This window comes from Chlorocebus sabaeus, chromosome 17, assembly GCF_047675955.1.
Source record: "Chlorocebus sabaeus isolate Y175 chromosome 17, mChlSab1.0.hap1, whole genome shotgun sequence".
In the NCBI taxonomy this organism is placed as follows: domain Eukaryota; kingdom Metazoa; phylum Chordata; class Mammalia; order Primates; family Cercopithecidae; genus Chlorocebus; species Chlorocebus sabaeus.
In genome coordinates, this window is record NC_132920.1 from 47419048 (window position 1) to 47437029 (window position 17982).

At 43.8% G+C, this 17982-nt stretch overlaps 1 protein-coding gene across 1 annotated transcript in view; it reads right to left on the reverse strand.

The window, feature by feature from the left end:
• TNFRSF21 (TNF receptor superfamily member 21) overlaps positions 1-16749 on the reverse strand; it is a 72921-nt gene extending 56172 nt beyond the window's left edge. The window contains exon 1 of the mRNA XM_007972323.3: positions 16221-16749. Within this exon, the coding sequence (XP_007970514.2) occupies positions 16221-16316 (96 nt within the window). The 5' untranslated portion in view covers positions 16317-16749. The remainder of the gene's footprint in view (positions 1-16220) is intronic.
• Between the last annotated feature and the right edge of the window lie 1233 nt (positions 16750-17982).

Genomic DNA, 17982 nt, shown 5'->3' on the forward strand with positions numbered 1-17982 from the left:
TTAAAATTATTCCTAGACACCCAGATTCCAAGCAGATGAGTGAACTCTTCATCACACTTCCTGTTTCTGTTCATCATATTGGTGCCTAATTATATATTGTCTTGTGATGTTTGCTGATGGCCACTTAAGTGTATATACTTATCTTCCCATAATGATTACAAGCAGCTCAAGGCCAGGGACGACCACATAGATTGCATTTCCTCCCTTGCACAACTACCTCAATAATGAAGATCATGGGAATAAGAAGCAAAGCGTTCTCCAAGCCAGGGGTCAGCAAACTAAATCCCACATGCCAATTGTTCCTATAAACACGTTTATTGGAATTCAGCCATTTATGTGGGTATTGACTGTGGCTGCTTTCATGCTACAGTGGCAGAGTTGGATAGTTCCAAAAGATACCTTATGTCCTGCAAACTTAAAATATTATCCAGCCCTTTACAGAATACACTATATACACTATATGCTGGATAATATACTATCCAGCCCTTTATAGAGAAAGTCTGTCAACACCTGCACAGGGCAGTCAAAAGAAATGTCAAAAAATACAGAGAGCAGAAGCTCACTCACAGGAATCGTCAGACCTCTGAGAGTTTAGCAATGAGTACTGAGATCTTGGCTGCCTTTCTTGACACCCACTCCAACTCACACACCAAATCTCATCTTTTCATCCCCTGCTTAAAACTCTCAATCACTTCCCACATGACTTAGGACGAAAGGCAAAGTCTTTAACAAAGATAGGACTTTCTCTGGAATGCCATCCCTGACCACCTCTCCACTAATAAAAACAAGTTTCACAAGATCCCCTCATTCCCATATTTTCCCCCAGTATGGCTACCACAATTTTGTACGTACCCGTTTTTCTGTTTAGCACGTCTTCCCCTATGGATCACAAGCTCCATGTGGACAAGGATCAGGTCTATTTCATTTACTGGTGCTATCCATGCCCTCAAGGACCCGACTCATGGTAACGTCTGACAAGTGTTAGTTGAATAAATGAATATAAATAATTAGAACCAGCATATTAGAAGTGATGGTAGAGGAGGTTGCTAAAGATGAGTGCAGGTTTTTTTGTTTTTTGTTTTGAGACAGAGTCTTGCTCTGTCGCCAGGCTGTCTGCAACCTCCGCCTCCTGGGTTCAAGCTATTCCCCTGCCTCAGACTCCCGAGTAGCTGGGACTACAGGCGCCCACCACCACGCCCAGCTAATTTTTTGTATTTTAGTAGAGACGGGGTTTCCCCATGTTGGCTAGGATGGTCTCCATCTCCTGGCCTCGTGATCCTCCTGCCTCAGCCTCCGAAAGTGCTGGGATTACAGGCGTGAGCCAACATGCCCAGCCGAGTATAGGTTTAAAAGCAAGCAGGAGAAAACCCAAAGCCTCCACAATGTAGTCACAATAACTCAAGAGATAAAGCAGTCTGGCCTTATACCCTTCAGTACATGGACAGATACTTCATTTCATCTCCAAAGACCCTGAGGACATCACTCTGCTTTAACAGAACGACAAATGGCTTACAAGAATTACACTCTGCAGGGTACTTAAGGTGACAAGCAAATGTATCAAAGAGTTAAAACATTCCCTCCTCGTTTCTTTCTTTTTTTTTTGAAGGGGGCCAGGGGCTCTCACTATGTTGCTCAGGCTGATCTCAAACTCCTGGCCTCAAGCATTCCTGCCACCTCAGTCCCCAAAAGTGCTGGAATTATAGGCATGAGTCACTGGACCCAGTCTCCCCTCTTATTTCTTCAAAAATGATGATACTAACTTGGTGATTAGAATTATAAGCAGCATAATAAGATTATCTTCTGGAAGTTATCTATGCTCTGTCCTAGTTTAAACTTTAGTTATTTGGAAAATTTCATTTATCCAAGACATTTATTTCACCAACAATGGATACATGAGGTAAATATCAGTGTGCCATTCCAAACTGTATGGGATTTATGAGCACTGTAAAATGCCTACTGAATGATTGATTAAAAGGTAAACCCAGAACAATACAAATTTCAAAAGAGGGAGGAGGTAGCTCTAAATAACGAACTGTAAAAACTCCCTGGGTCTCAGCATTCACCCTGGTGAACCACATCACACCTCTCCTGTTGTCACTTCTATTCTAGGACACAGAGATGGGCCTGACTAAGGACAGGAAGCACCCAGATCTGCAAAGACATGTCAGAATGTTGATGCCTATTTATTTAACAATTCTTACTCCATGACCTCATCCTTCAAACAAACAAAAGATTCCTCACAGCTGATGGTTACAATATATTTTTGTCATTCTTGTTCCCTATCTAACTCTAATAATTTTTAGTGGAAAATGAGCAAAGTCAAGGCAGCGATACACTTTTTTTTCTATTCATAAAGGGCAGGCAGAGAGACTGCCTATGAGTTTGTTGTAGAATTTTTTTAATGCTGCATAAAACTCATATTTGGAGAGGAAACCTGTTACTGTAGAGATGATAATGCAACCAAGTTATTCCTGAGATGGTGAATCTAAAACATGATAACAGATGACCAAAAGGCAAAAGCCAGGCAGAGCTAGACCTTTCAGAATTTCTGATCATTTTATTTTGAGCATCACATTAAATGTGTCATATCAAGACACTGGCTGCTTAGAATTCTGTAGATTTGAAGTGGGGGGAAAAGGAACGCTCAAAGAGGAAGGCTTCAAGGACAGAGCTTCCACAAATCACAGACAGAACTGTTCCCAGTTATGTTATATACATTTGGTCAACTCTCGCATTTGCTACTATCCTCTCTGATTTAAAAAAAAAAAGTCTTCTGTTGCTAAGACAAAAGCAGGGACCGTTTTTAAAACTGGCGAATATAGAGGATGCCAAGGCTAGAATGTGCTGACTGCAGGACTGGAAGGAGGCAAGCTCAGGAGACACTGGAAAAAGGAAAAGCCATGCGAGACTTAACCCAGGTTTTGTTTTCCCTGGAACCTGCAATGCAGGAGAGTGTACACTCAGCAGCACTCAGTCCTGGGGCCACAGAACCTCATCTCCTTCCGTGTCCTTAGAAATAACTATTTCTAAGACTTCTGCATACATGAAGAAGCCAAGAGTAGGCTACCCATTTATTTAGTCACTAAGTAGTAAATGAATTGGCATTCCATGCAAGACAGGAGGAAAGATGCAGAAGGAATGTTACTCTGTGCTCACTAAGGATTTAAAGAAAAGCCTATAAACCAAGGCAAAACCAATGACTCCAGCCAGTGCAGCAACTCCAGCATAAAAGCACACATAAACAAAACCTATTAATATTTTAGCCTATAGCGTGCTGAGCAGCCCAGATCTACCAGGTACTAGCTAGGTGTGATAGTGTGATCTAATAAATATATATTTGGTCTCTGTCCCTGGTTTCTGGTGCACAACTCCTAAAACCTTAACATCTCCAGTCATAATAGTGTCTTTTGTATGCTAATGAGATGATTGGTGGCTGGGGGCTGCTAAGTAGCTTCAGGATAGGGGCTGGTCATAAGAAAGACCAAGGTATGATTGAAGGGTTGGGACTTTCAACCCCACCTCCAACCTCAGGGAAGGGGAGAAGGACTGAAGGTTGAGCTGATCACCAAAGGCTAGTGATATAATCAATCATGTCTAAGTAATGAAGTCTCCGTAAAAGCCCAAAAGGACTGGGGTTTGGAGAGCTTCTGGAGAGCTGAACACCTGGAGATTCCTGGAGGATGGCGCGCCCAGAGAGGGCATGGAAGCTCCATGCCCCTTCCCACACACCTTGCCCTATGCATTTCCTCCATCTGGCTGTTCATTTGTATCCTTTATTATATCCTTTATTAAGAAACTGGAGTTGGGCGTGGTAGTACACGCCTGTGGTCCCAGCTACTCAGGAGGCTGAGTAAGTAAAGTGTTTCCCTGAGTTCTGTGAGCCGCTCTAGCAAATTAATCAAACCTGAGGAAGGGTTTGTGGGAACCTTGATTTACAGCTGGTCAGGCCAAAGCACAGGCAAAATAATCGGCGGCTGGTGCTTGACATCAGATGTTGGGGGCAGTCCCCCGGGACTGAGTCTTTAAACTGTGGGATCCGACCCTACCTCCAAGTAGACAGGTCAGAACTCAATTGAATTAGAGGGCACTCAGCTGGTGTCTACTGGAGAATTTGGTGTCAAAGGTGTTGTATTGAGCCTTGTGTGCGAGTAGAAAAACATGTTGGATTTTTTTCATCCTTAATTCTGGGTGGCCTTGGCAAATGACTCACTTCTGTGTCTCTGCTTCCTCATTAGTATAAAGGAGTTAATTAGCAATACCTACTCTTCAAAGACTGTCTTGAGAATTAATTGTTAATACAGATAAAGCAGGCAAAACGTGTCTGACACATAGTAAGCATTCCATAAATGTTATTTTAATTATCAATCCCGCCAACTTAACGATGTACTATATTTTAACCATCTTTTAGTTTTTTACTTTTATTTTTCAAATTTTCTAACCAGTGATGGAAAATCCTCTCTCTTTTTACTTTTCTTTTTTCTTTTCTTTTTTTTTTTTTTTTTTTTGAGTTTTTTGAGACGGAGTCTCGCTCTGTCACCCAGGCTGGATTGCAATGGCATGATCTGGGCTCACTGCAACTTCTCCCTCCTGGGTTCACACAATTCTCCTGCCTCAGCCTCCCCAGTAGCTGGGATTACAGGTGTGTGCCACCATGCCCAGCTAATGTTTGCATTTTTAGTAGAGCTGGAACTTCACCATATTGACCAGGCTGGTCTTGAACTCCTGACCTCAAGTGATCCTCCTGCCTCGGTCTCCCAAAGTGCTGGATCACAGATGTAAGCCACTGCACCTGGCCAAGACAATCTTTTAAAACACCCCAATTAAAATGCGAGTATTCAATTCCTGAGAAGTGTATCAAAGACTTCAGATTTTTAAAAGCTATAATCCTGAAACAAACCATCCCGGACTAAAAGCAAATAATGAAACAAAAAATACAGACTGCACAGCAAAGAGTTAAAAGAGAAACATGGGTCCACTAGCATTTTCAAAACATTTACAATAAAAACTTGGTATACAGCAAATGAGAAAACACAAGAGAGCAGAAAGGATTTACTGTTAATAAGTACTTTAGATAACTGGAGCAGAATTTAAGAAAGCATGTCCCACAGTGAGTTTCCCTGACCTAGTCCCATGAGATATTAATGATTCTACGGTCTTTAAAAAGAGTGAGCATGGGAGGGCAAGGGGAGAGGATCGCTTTAACCTAGGAGCTTGAGACCAGTCTGGCAACACAGGGAGACCCCATCACTATAAAAAATTAAAAAAAAAAAAAAAAAAAAAAAGCCAGGTATGGTGGTGTTCCAGGTACTCAGGAAGCTGAGTGAGGTAGGAGGATCACTTGAGCCCAGGAGGTTGAGGCTACAGTGAGCTGTGATCACACCACTGAACTCCAGCCTGGGTGACAGAGCAAGACCCTGTCCCAAATTAAAATAAATAAATAAACATTTTAAAAGAGTGAGTAAGCTCCAGTACCTGCCTGTTTCTGCTCACAAGCTAAGATTGGTTTTTACATTTTAAATAGTTTCTTTAAAAATCAAATGAATAATCATATTTTGTGACATATAACAATGATATGACAAATTGTAGTGTCCACAAATAAAGCTATATTGGAACACAGCCACACCCAATCTCTTAGGTATTGCCTAGGGCTGCTCTCAGCATTCAAACACAGAATTAAGTAGTTAGAGCAGAAATCACATGGCCTATAAAGCTGCAAATATATACTATCTGGTCCTTCACAGACAAAGTTTACCAGCCCCTGGCCTAAAATTTTAGAAAGTGCTCCTGATTAGAGCCTTCTCTCAAAAAGGCACAATTAATATTAACCTATTGACGGCTCCAGCAGGCCCTGCAGGAGAGCTGCCAGAAATGGTGACTTAGTTGAACCTAGCGCTCCCTAAACATATTTGACCACAAAACCCTTTCCTCATACAATGAGTATTACTGTCTTGCAGAACATACTAATGTAATTCTTACCACAAATATGACACTAAAGTCCGAAAAGTCAACAAACCCAACGTTTAAAACATCACATAGAAAATTCAGAGTTATCAGAATAGTTCATTGCACCTGCAAAGAGATCAATTTCTGTTAAAATGAACAGCACCAACAAAATGAAAATATTCTCAGACACAAAATATTTTCAGACACAAACAAAGAAAAAGGTTTAAAAATGTAAATCTCAGCTGGGTGCGGTAGCTCACACCTGTAATCCCAGCACTTTGGGAGGCTGAGGCAGGAGGATCACTTGAGGTCAGGAGTTTGAGACCAGCCAACATGGTCAATATGGTGAAACCCCGCCTCTACCAAAAACACAAAAATTAGTCAGGCAGGGCGGTGCACGCTGTAATCTCAGCTACTCAGGAGGCTGAGGCAGGAAAATCGCTTGAACCCAGGAGGAAGAGGTTGCAGTGAGCCGAGATCGTGCCACCTGCACTCCAGCCTGGGGGACAGAATAAGACTCTGTCTCAAAAATAAAAACATAAATCTCAACTTTTATGTTATTAAATATAATAATATTAAAAGTAGAATGTAAAAAAGACATACACTGCTAATAAAAGCTTATAAAACTAAAAACGCATATACAGAATTCATGCAAATGTGGCTAACATAACTCCTACTCAATAGTTATGACAGAGGGCTACATGAGTACATAATTACAAAGGTGATCATCCTATGGATAAATGTCTGATATCCCTAGGAGCTATTGAAATTCAAATTTGCACAACCAAGGACCCTCACATATCTATAATTAAAGCAGCATAAATAAATTACAGTTATAAACTCCAATACTGGCAGTCTTGTGGGCTAGAAAGCACATTTATAGGTGACTGGTGGCATTCTAAATTAATTTAGTTCTTCTGGACTACAGTCTGGCAATGTACAGCAAAAGCCATAAAACTGTTCATTCATTTCCTTTGATCCAGCAATTCCACTTTGAGGAACACACTTTGGGGAAAAACCAAAAAGGAAAAAGAGCCATTGGTTTATACAGAGACAACTTCATTAGTGCTGCTTGCAATGGAAGACCAAAGAGACAGCAAGCCAAGCATCCAACAACCGTAGAATGGCTCAACACAGTGCCAACTGGAGGGGATAGAGCTATTAAAAAGTGGCAGCCATAAAGGCTTGAAATGAGTGAATCACAGGCACCTCAAACTTATTCAATATGCATCCAAACTTAAGGCCTCTCAGTTTCACCCACTGCTCCCCAAGTCTTCCCTTTCAAAGTAATCAGACCACCATAGACTGCTCAATGTGGGAACCTAGGAATCAGCCTTGATCACTGCTTTGTTTCAATATCACCTGCTCCTTCCTATCTCGCCATCAGCAAATCTCTCCAAAATTTCTATCTAGCAATCCCCATCTTCATTGTCACTGCCCCAGCACCATCATCTCTGCCCTGAATTGCTGTAAAAGGTGCTAACTGGCTTCCAGCTTCTATGCTCCCCTTCTCTAATTCATTCTCCACAGAGCTGCCAGTGAGTTTTTTTTTTTAAATTGCATTCAAGTCATATTATTACCCTGCTTCCCACTGCACTGAGTGATGTCCTGATCCCTTAAAGGATCTTGTATGATTTTGCCTCTGCCTGCCTTTTCAAGCTCGATCCATTGTCCCCATTCACTGAGCACCAACTACCGTAAATCTTCTTTCTATTCTCTGAACATATAGGCTCTTTCCTCCCTCTGGGCCATCCCACATACCGTCCTTCCTCCTGGCATATTCTTCCTTCTGTTCTTCAAATGGCTGGTTCTTATTAAGCATCACCACTTTTATGGCATCCAAGAAGAAAGCCCATGAATAGCCTTTCACTATCACATACCCAAAGTCTAGCAATGCCTGACATTTTATAGATGCCCCATAAATTTTATTAAATGGATAAAATATAAATATATCTCTCTAAGATAATAGAAAATATCTACACTAAGAAAAGCAGAACACAAGCAGGTACATACACATTAGTTTTAACTATACATAAATACTGTAAACAAAGGGAATTGAATTGAAATGACACATAAAGAGAATTCTACACCCAGTAGGTTCTTCTAGTCTGCCAACTTACATAAGTTTAAATTGTTCTTTCTTAATAAGTCAACTATTCTTCAGTTGTAGTTCAAAGGACTGAGATGTAACTCTAGCTCCAACTAACCTCTAACTTGTCTAGAATGAATGAACAGTTAGTTTAAATCAAAATCCTTCTGAAATTCATTAATCATTTATTGCTTAACTGCTATGTGTCAGGACATTGAGCCAGAAACACAAAGATGAAGAGCATATTGTCTTTGAGAAGCTGAAAAACAGTATTAGCCCTGAGCTTTTCAAATGAGGAAACACACACAAAACTTGTCTATTTTGTTATTTTTGCTTGACCAGGTCAGCAAGGTTTAAACCCACGAGGAGAGTGGAGTCATGGACTTCTACACATAAAGGAATGGCTTAACATTGTCTCATTGGTGATAACTGAGTTCTCTTAATTCCTACCAGACCTGGTTGTTTAAAGAGCCTAGCACTTCCTTCCCTCTCTTCTGCTCCCTCTCTGACCATGTGATACACCATGCTCCCTTCCCTTCTGCCATGACTAAAAGCTTCCTGAGGTCTTACCAGAAGCCAACCAGATGCTAACTCCATGCTTCTTGTACAGCCTGCAGAACCATGAGTGAAATAAACCTCTTTTCTTTATAAATGACCCAGTCTTGGGTATTCCTTTACAGCATCACAAAACGGATTAACAAAAATATCCAGCTAAATTATTCTGGGGACCTGTTACCATTTGCCTTGGAATCTCTTTCTTCCTTCCCAACACTCCCACCTCTCCTCATCCTGGGTAAGCTGACCTGGTCATATATAGGATGAAATCAAACAGTGGTCTTATCCCAGAGGTTATTTGGGAGACCAGAATTCCAACCTGTTTTCCAGGACAAATGATTAAATGATTTCCTCCCACCCTTTACCTTTTCCTAGTTTACTCAGTCTCTACAACCTACAAAGCGATGTTTAAAAGCTTACTTAAGCGAGTGCTACCAGTCAGTATGATAAGCCACACACAGACACATGACCTCTGACACCCCTCAAATCATGGAGTTAAACCGGTTTCCAAGAGACCTGAAATGAAAAGTGAAAAAAGGAAATACTAATAACAGATGGTACAAGCCCGTGCACTTATTCTATACAAATAACTAGGCTGGCAGCAAAGAAAACCCTAAAAGGTCCTCAAGTTCTCAGGATAAGTGAGTTGAAACTACATTGCTAAGCAGAACCCATGTCACACCGTTACTCACTAAACAAATATTTTTCAAAATGACCCAAGTAGCAGGAAAGCAAAGCCTTCATTCCCTATTTATAACATTTCAATTTACAGGAGTATCTTTCCATCTTAGCCATGGCACCATTGCCCGTCAGAGTCACACCATAGGAAAACGCTAGAAAAAGCTTACCAATGACTGCATACCCTCCCCTTTCAATCATTGCTCTCACTTTATGATCAGCAGTTTCAGTTAAACTTCCAAGTACCATCACGGAGCAGAATTGCTCATTAAATTTCTGGAAAGAGAATGTTCAACTCTAGGGTAAAGTCATTCTCTTTACAGAAAACAAAATTCTGGTAAATTAAGGTGACCTCTCTCCTACCAACAACTTTCAGAAAAAGCAGTGTGCACAAAGCCACACAGACCTAGATTTAAATCCTTTCTCCAGCAGTTGCCAACTGCATGACCATAAGATTTTTCAGACTCCATTCACTTACCTGTAAAATGGGGCTAATGCTACTACCTCATAGACTTGTCAGATGTATTGAGATCATTTGTAGAAGGTATTCAACACAATGTCAAAGATAAGTACTCAATAAATAAGTGATAGCAATATCAATGATTAATATTAACACCCACTTGCTTATTCCTCCCCTCTGGGCTCTCAGAGCTGAAGCCCTATTGAATCCACAGCTGCTCTCATTTGATTCCAGGACTCACAGACTCACTCCTCTCCTCTCTCCTAAATCCATTAAGCTCATGCTCCTTTTCCCAAAACGGATAGATTTGCAAGGGAGCCAAGCAACAGAGCCACACAGCAGTACTGAGAGCAGCGGAACAAATAGAAAAGTATACAAAGATTAGATAATGAGCCTTGCTATGACTTAGCTTACTAAGTGCCCCCCCTTACTTTTCTTGTTTTTATTTTTGTTTAGCACAAAGTCTTAGGTATAATTTTTAAATATGAAGCCACAGGGCAACGTCCTGATCCCCACCCACACCCTGCTCAGCCCCACACCTGCCTGAGATCTCTCTGAGCGCAACTTTCCCACCACCACACACATCTGTCATCTCAAAGCCAGGATACTGACAAGAAAATCTTCTGGTGGCTTTTAACACCTCTCAAGAACACTGAGATTGCTATTGCCCACTGATCTCACTGAGATCACTATTGCTCACTATTGCTTTGAGTCAGCAGCCTAAATATCAGTGAACCCCACCTCTGGATAGCCCTCAGTCCTGCCTGTACTCACTGATATCTGCCAGGTTCCTCCCAGGTTATAACCTCTGCCCAAGCTCCTCCCCTCTTGGATTCAGGCTAGAAATGAAGGTGGTAAGAAAGCCAGGTGGCAGCGTGCAAGCCAATTTAGGATTCCTATTTTATTTTTTGGTATTTGACAAACACAAACACTGGGGCAAGGCCAGTATTTATTCATGATCTCGCCCCTATCCTAAACAATCAAAGCTCAGCAGCTGTTGCTGCTACAGCCACAAAACCCAGCCTTCTGCTAATGCTAAATGAGGATCCAACTTTGGGGACCAAATTGATTCCTATTATGGCTCCTATTGTCATTCTGTCAAACAGACATATCTTTGTCTAATGGTCCACACTGAGTCAGCTCCAAGTGATCACTGGACACAAGCCCAAAGCTCGGAGATAACCTGGGCTCTTCCTGTCACAGAAGAGAAGCACCTGAGTTTGCCAAGAAGTTGCTGATGACCTGGTATCACCGGAATTTGCCAGGCCTTCTTGGGGAAAGAAAGCCAACAGAATATTATTGCTTACTGGAAAATAAGCATGAGGAAAAGTCACTCAATTCATACCAGCCCCTGAATAGTAATGGTCTGATAATGCACCTGACCATTTTGTGTCACCAAAAACCAAACCAAAAAAAAAAAAAAAAGATGTTTATTTAAGGCAATTAGAGTTTACATGCTTTATGAAGGACCAGCTGAGCACAAAATTAATTTGTAAACTGTCTATGCAGCCTCCAAAGAGGCTTCACCTCTCATCTTCGTGGATATAGTTGCCTGAAAAGCTAAAGTGTGATGTCTCCACATTCTGGTCTACAATGCAGAAAGGACAAAGACCATCTGCCAGAGCCAGCCCAGAAGCTCACACCTATTTGTTCCGACCCAATGAGAGCATACCTGAAGAAAAGGACTGTCTGCAAACTGCCCCAGAAAATACAGCATTAACTGTGCTTACCATATCCCGCTTGATAGACTTTGTCGACATTTAGCCACACTAAAACATGTCAAGCAGGCATTAGGTGGATATATGCCTTTTCAAGTCTCCCTTTTTTTCCTTCCCACCTTAAGGTAGTCCTTAAATCCCATTTACAAGGAACTTTTTTTATTGCTGATTTGATTTACTTGTGTAGTTTATTTACACTAGAGGTTTGCTTGTTTTGGACTGGACTTGAAGAAGATTCAAACACATGTCTTCAGAAACAGTTCAGATGAGAGAGCTCAACTCCGTTACACACATTTTGGATGTAATGATAACTCAGGGGGTCGGTCAGGACTCCTGCATTCCAGCACAGGTTTTGCACTCCCCATTCCTCTGATTAGAAGCTGCTTTCTCTACCGAGGCTAATGTATGTCATTCTCAGATTTGAAAGTGTTTTTTTTTTTTTCTCTGATTCTCAGACCAACAGCCAAAGTTACTTCAGGTATTTTAAAGATTTTAACATCAATCATATTTTGTGTATTACGGTAAGTATAGTACCTTCATCCACTGATTCCATATGAGCGAGTAAAACCCAACCAGCACTGGTGATGGCCATGTACATTGTACCTTCATGGCAAGATCCAAACCCCAGTTCATCCCTGGGTTCCCACTGCCCAGGATAGTGCCTTGCTTAGAAAGGGTGCTCCACGCAGGTTCATTTGTAAACATGAAAAATGAGTCACTTGCCCAATAGAGTATTTTTTTTTCTCTCAACCAAAAAATATAGGGTGTTAAATCAGTATTTTTTATGCTCCCTTCCAGCTTTCTCATTCTAGGATTGTAGAGCTAAGATATATAGGAGGGAGAAAATCTTTTGGATATAATCTCAGCTCTAATTTAAAGTTCTGCTTGAATTTGCCACCAAGTCTTGATGTGATTCAGAACTTCAGCCCCCACCAGACCACTCCACGCCTGCCCAAACAGTCAAAGTGAATTGCCAATGTGCCAGGTAATGTACTTTGATAAATGAAGATCAGGAGGTAGCACTAAGCTACATGTCTAGTTTCAGTAACAGAAAAACACTATTACTTGGCACTTTCCAGGCAAACACACAGCTGGACAGGCTATAACAGCAAATAGCCCTCTATCTGAAATTCATAATGCTTGCAAAAGAGTGTTTTCTAAAACTTCACACCTGATACCCTTACCAGTTATGGCTCCCTTCTCTTCTGACTGCCTCACTGCGAACATCCTATCTATGCAGTTAAAGCGAGCTCCCTGAGGGCAAGAGGCGTCTCTGACTATGTATTGTCATGCTGGGCAAGCCATTCTAGAGCATTCCTTATCAGTGGAACAAACCTAAAGGTCTTGTCTCTGCCTTACAGAGATATGATCTAGCAAGGGTGAGTGTCTCAGGCAGGAAAGTACAATTGGTAAAGTCAAGATGGTGGAAGGTAATCTTAGATTCTGAAGACAAAGCACATCCATGCACATTAGACTTACTGGGTGTTGAGCAACAAGAATGTTTTGTCCACCTGAGCCCCAGACTTTTGAACCCAGCTCTTGTCTTTCAGTGTATGTTTTACTCCCTATTATCATGCAGACCCTCATCAGAAGTAGAAGTGCAAGCAGCAAGAATACTTCCTTCCAAAAGCATTCCTGTAATTCTCATTCACGTTCTGTAATGAACCAAACTGCCATCTTAACTGTTCCCCAATAGCAACTTCTCTGTTGTTACATTTTATTACCAAGCAATTTGGACTTGTGAAACACGCAGTGTAGCACAGGGCTAAAGGAGGACATGAGCTGAAGAGCCGGGCAATCCTGAGTTCTGGCCCTAGCAATATCACGTGCAAGCTGTGTGGCCTGGGACAAACCAGTGAAATTTCGGGAGCTTCCATTTTCTCAACTATAAAATAGAGATAATATCACCTGCTTCACAAAGATGCTATGAATAAGTGAGATATCATATACAAAGCACCTGGCATGTAGCAATTGCTCTCTCTATACATATACAATTGCTATATATGTGTGTTTATATATTATGTCATATTGTGTGCATATATATTTGTATTTTTATAAGCTTATAGTAAGCTATCTTTCATGCAGTTAGCCAGTCATGACAAACAAAAAGTCGCAACACAAATATGATGACAATAAATATTGTCACACAAAAAGGGAGATATTTGAAAGAAGAGCGTTAGAAGACATAATAAACAGAACACTTTATTTGGATTATTACTTTTTTAATCTAACTGCAATATGTGGGCATGCCACTAACTTGCCCACCTCCCCCAGTAGTGTTCTGAGTACCCTGCCACGTGTACCCAGGCTCCAGTACCTGGTGTCCATCATGTTCACATGGCCAACGATCCCAAAGGGATAAATACTTCTTGGAACAGTATCATGAGATCATCATTTTACACATTAACAAAGCCTGTCCTGTGGACTTGGGCATGCAGAGTAAGAATGTGAAAGACAAAAGGCATTTCCTCCCCACCCTGGATGGGGATTATAACATAGTCTCTGCTGATTCCTGGCACACCCTCCAGTCACCCTTCAGGATGAAGGGCTCAACCTCATGCCATTCTATGAATTTAACTGAAGTCTTTTTAGCATAGCTAGCGGAAGAATAAGGAATCCTGTATTGGTTATCATCTTGAGACTGCTCCTAATCCCCATTAGAAATTTTATTTTTTCAAAGCAGCCAAACTTAAATTGTCAGGTCTTCAGTCGCAAATCTAGTGCAAAATTTTTAGGATAGGTTGAGTTTGATGACTTATTTTTTATTTTGGTTTTTGAGACCGGGTCTCACTTTGTGACTCAGGCTGGAGTGCCATGGCATGATCGCAGCTCACTGCAGCCTCAACATCCTGGGTTCAAGCCATCCTCCCACCTCAGCCTCCTGAGATGCTGGGCATACAGGGGTACACCACTACCACACCCACCTGACTTCTTATAGAGATGGGGTCTCACTATGTTGCCCAGGCAAATCTCGAACTCCTGAACTCAAGCAATCCTCCCACCTTGGCCTCCCAAAATGCTGGGGTTACAGGCGTGAGCCAGGGTGCCTAGCCTGATGATTCAAAAAAAGGAGCTGGGCCCTTTCTCAGTTAAAGCAACCTACCGTTTGATTACATCAAGACCTTTGTTTAATTACCTACCTCATGCTAAAAGGTAAAATAAATGGAGTATTGCACCATGACTTAAGATTTAATCTGGGAATGGACTCTAGGAGGCATATAATAATCAGATGTGTTGGAAGCACCCGAAACATAGCAGTGGATAGTAGTGGATCTACAGCCGTGAAAAAGGAACCGATGATAATTCTCACTCCACTGATCTAGGATCAGTGTTCCCATGGACCTAGATGTGCTTCTCTCCACACCAAGACTGTCAATTCAGGTTCATTGTCCCAAGAGACTCCCCCACTACTGGTTACCATCCACCACACTTGTTTCAAAGATATAAACCTTGGCCATGCCATTAATAAATGGGCAGAAAAGAGTTTCTGAAGGGAGACTGTGACTTGCTTCATTATAAATGCTAACAGTAACAAACTTTTCTTTAGTCTCTCTCTTCCTCTTAAAACACACACACAAGGAACCAGAGTGTCTGTAGGATGAATTCCCAGGCCATAGCAACTGCAATGCCCTGAGATCTAAGCAGTTCTTGGCTGGCCAGGCGTTAAGCCCTTTTGGGGAAGGAGACAGCAAGCCTGCTTTTCCCGTACACAGTCCTGCCATGAAAACAAGCTCTTGTTTTTTGTTTTTGTTTGGTTTTTAGCTAAGAATCTCCATCCTTCCTGCAGGGATAAAAGATAGGCAAGGGAAGCTCAAGGGTTTGATCTCAAATTTTCTTCCATCTAACTTGCCCCTTCACCCCAATAGTTGGAAATAAAGGGAGGGAATTTGGGGGAAGATGAGGGTAAGTTTTCGGTCAAGATGATTGACCCGAGATGTGGATGCAGCTTGGGCGATGAGGGAGACTGCACCACCCTGCAGGGTCACCTGCCTAGCCACAGGTAAACGAGGGATCGGAAAGACCGCAGAAAATTCATCTTCCTTTACACACATCTCCTTCCCCCTCCCCCCATTCGAGTGCCAGCGCGCTGGCTGGCTGGAAGCCGGCGCTTGGGAGGCGCCGGAGAGTGGGTCTAAGGGTGATATTTCGGCAGGCAGAACCTGAGACCCCACCCAAGCCAAGAGCGAAGAGAGAGGGTAAAGGGATGGAGGAGGGGGCTGCTTGCGCCCTGCTCGGGAACGCACCGCGAGGCAGCACCCGGAGGTCTCCGGTGTCCGGCGCGCACCGGTACCACTCTCTTCCACTGCAGTAGCATCCCGACATGACATTGCAGCTGCAACAAAGCGCCGGGCTCGGCCGGCCCTCGGAGCCCCACACCGCGGCCCCGGCCCCACACCACGCAGAGGGGCAGTGGCCGATGGGTGGAGGGCTGTGGCTGCGGGCGTGGGGAGCCCGAGGTAGGCCGAGGAGGGGGAAAAGCCCTCAAATGCGCAGAAGCCGGGCGGCCACCTCTAGCGCCTCCACCAGCAAAGCCAGACTGCAAGGAAAACAATTCGTCTTCATTCCCCGGCCCCGGCTGAGCCCTGTGATTCCCCTAAATAACCTAGTCGAGGCCCTCCGGTGTGTTGCCTTCCCTTGCAAACCCCTCAGTGCCCGTAACCCAGTCGGCCGGGCCCCGCGCCTCCCGAAGCCCCGGCTCGGAGATCCGCCCAGCTCCCGGAGAGCGGTTCCTTCTGCTCCGGCGCCGCCGCCACCCCCGGTCCCCGCAAGCGCTCACCAGCAGAAGGGAGCCCGCGATCATCGTGGCTCTGGCTCGGCGGGCGATGCGGCTGCAGGAGGCGAGGGCGGTGCTGCTGCTCGCAGAGGTCCCCATGGCTGAGCTGGGGACTCGCAGGGGCGCCCGGGGCGCGCGGCCCCACGGCAGCTGGAATCGGCGGCTGCTTCTGCCCAGCGCCGCATCCACCGCCGCCTCCCGGGCCGGGAGCCCATCTACCTCCAACACCCCATGTGCACTGCTGCAGCCGGGCAGAGGAGGGAGGCGGCAAGGGAGGCTCTAAGGGCGCTCAGCACCTGCCCAGCGGCGCGGCCGCCCAGGCGGGGAGAAGACGCCGCGACTGCAGCCCGCGCCTCCGGGTGCTCTCCTCCGACAGCGGCTGCGGAGAACCAGGGAGGAGGGCTGGGCGCGAGAGATCAAAGAAACAACTTCCCATAGCGAAGCTTCCAGCCACTGCCAACCACCCTCCTCCGCTGCCCAGACTGGCCGGCGAGGACTGAGTCGGTGGCCACCGGGCGCAGGGACACACGTGGTGGCGCCGAAGGGGCGGGGGAGCGGCCCTTTGTGATGTCACCCGGGAGGAGGCCGGGCTCTTTGTGCGGTCGGAAAGAGGAAGGCTTTCCAGGTACAGCGGGGAGGGAGAGGGTGCCCCTTGGCGTTCGCTGAGGGAATTGCACTCGCCTGTTGGCCCAGGGAAAGCGCTGAAAAATCATTACACCCCCAGTCTAACTTTACTTCTTTTTTCCAAGATAATTCCAACTAAATTATTTCAGCTGCAGACGCCTTTCCATTGTTTCGGACACGATGACTAAATCAGACAGCGGTGGTGAATAGACCACAGAGCACTTAGATCAACTGCGTGACAAAAAAGGAGACCTGTGCGTTGCTTCCCCAACTTTGCTGCGCTGTGGAATCACCTGGAGAGTTTAAAACATATATATTTATTCCTGGGCCCCACCTCTAGAGACTCTGATTTAATTGGAACAGGACATGACCTGGCCTGGGCATTGAGGTTTGTTGCTGTTGTTGGTTTGTTTTTTAAGTTTTCAAGGTGATTTTAATATGGGGCAAAGTTTGAGAATCTCTGGGCTTGGGCTTGTAAATGCAATTAAGGAAATCCAAACTAACAGGATTTAAAACCCAGAGTCAGTGGTTTTGGGTCCATGGATGGTCTTGGAGAGACTCCTTGAAATGTGTCAAAAGATGCATTTTCCTAATTTTAAAATCAAGAATTTAGAATCAGATTATCACTGAGATTTTTTAAAATCAAACTTCCCCCAAAAAGTAATGCGAAAAATTTTTGAGTTGATTTCCAAAGGCCTTGTCAGGATGTGGATGGTAGAAGAGGTAGCACTCTGCTTCAGAAGGAGAAATTGAATATTCTCGTGGATGTTGGCATCTCACACACTTCTGAATGTGAGAGAGAGCACCTAGTATCCCTTTCTTTTTTTCACCTGCAGGAAGGGCGAGTCTCCTGACTGTGGCCACCATTTCTAGTATCGTGTTACCCATCATCTAGGTACTGACAGCACGGCACACTGTATTGATATTACCTCTTCAACCATCCCGTCGACACCCCTCCGTTGGGAGCCCTATGGTGCTGGGCTTATCTTAGCCTTCTTTGGTCCCATTTCCAAAGAATCACACTCTTTAACCTATCAGCTTCAAGATCCAACACCCAGTGCTTCTGAAGGTTACTTGTTAAGTCATAAGTACCAACGATTTACTTTATCAGTTAACATGTTGTCCTTTGGTTCTTTGTTCT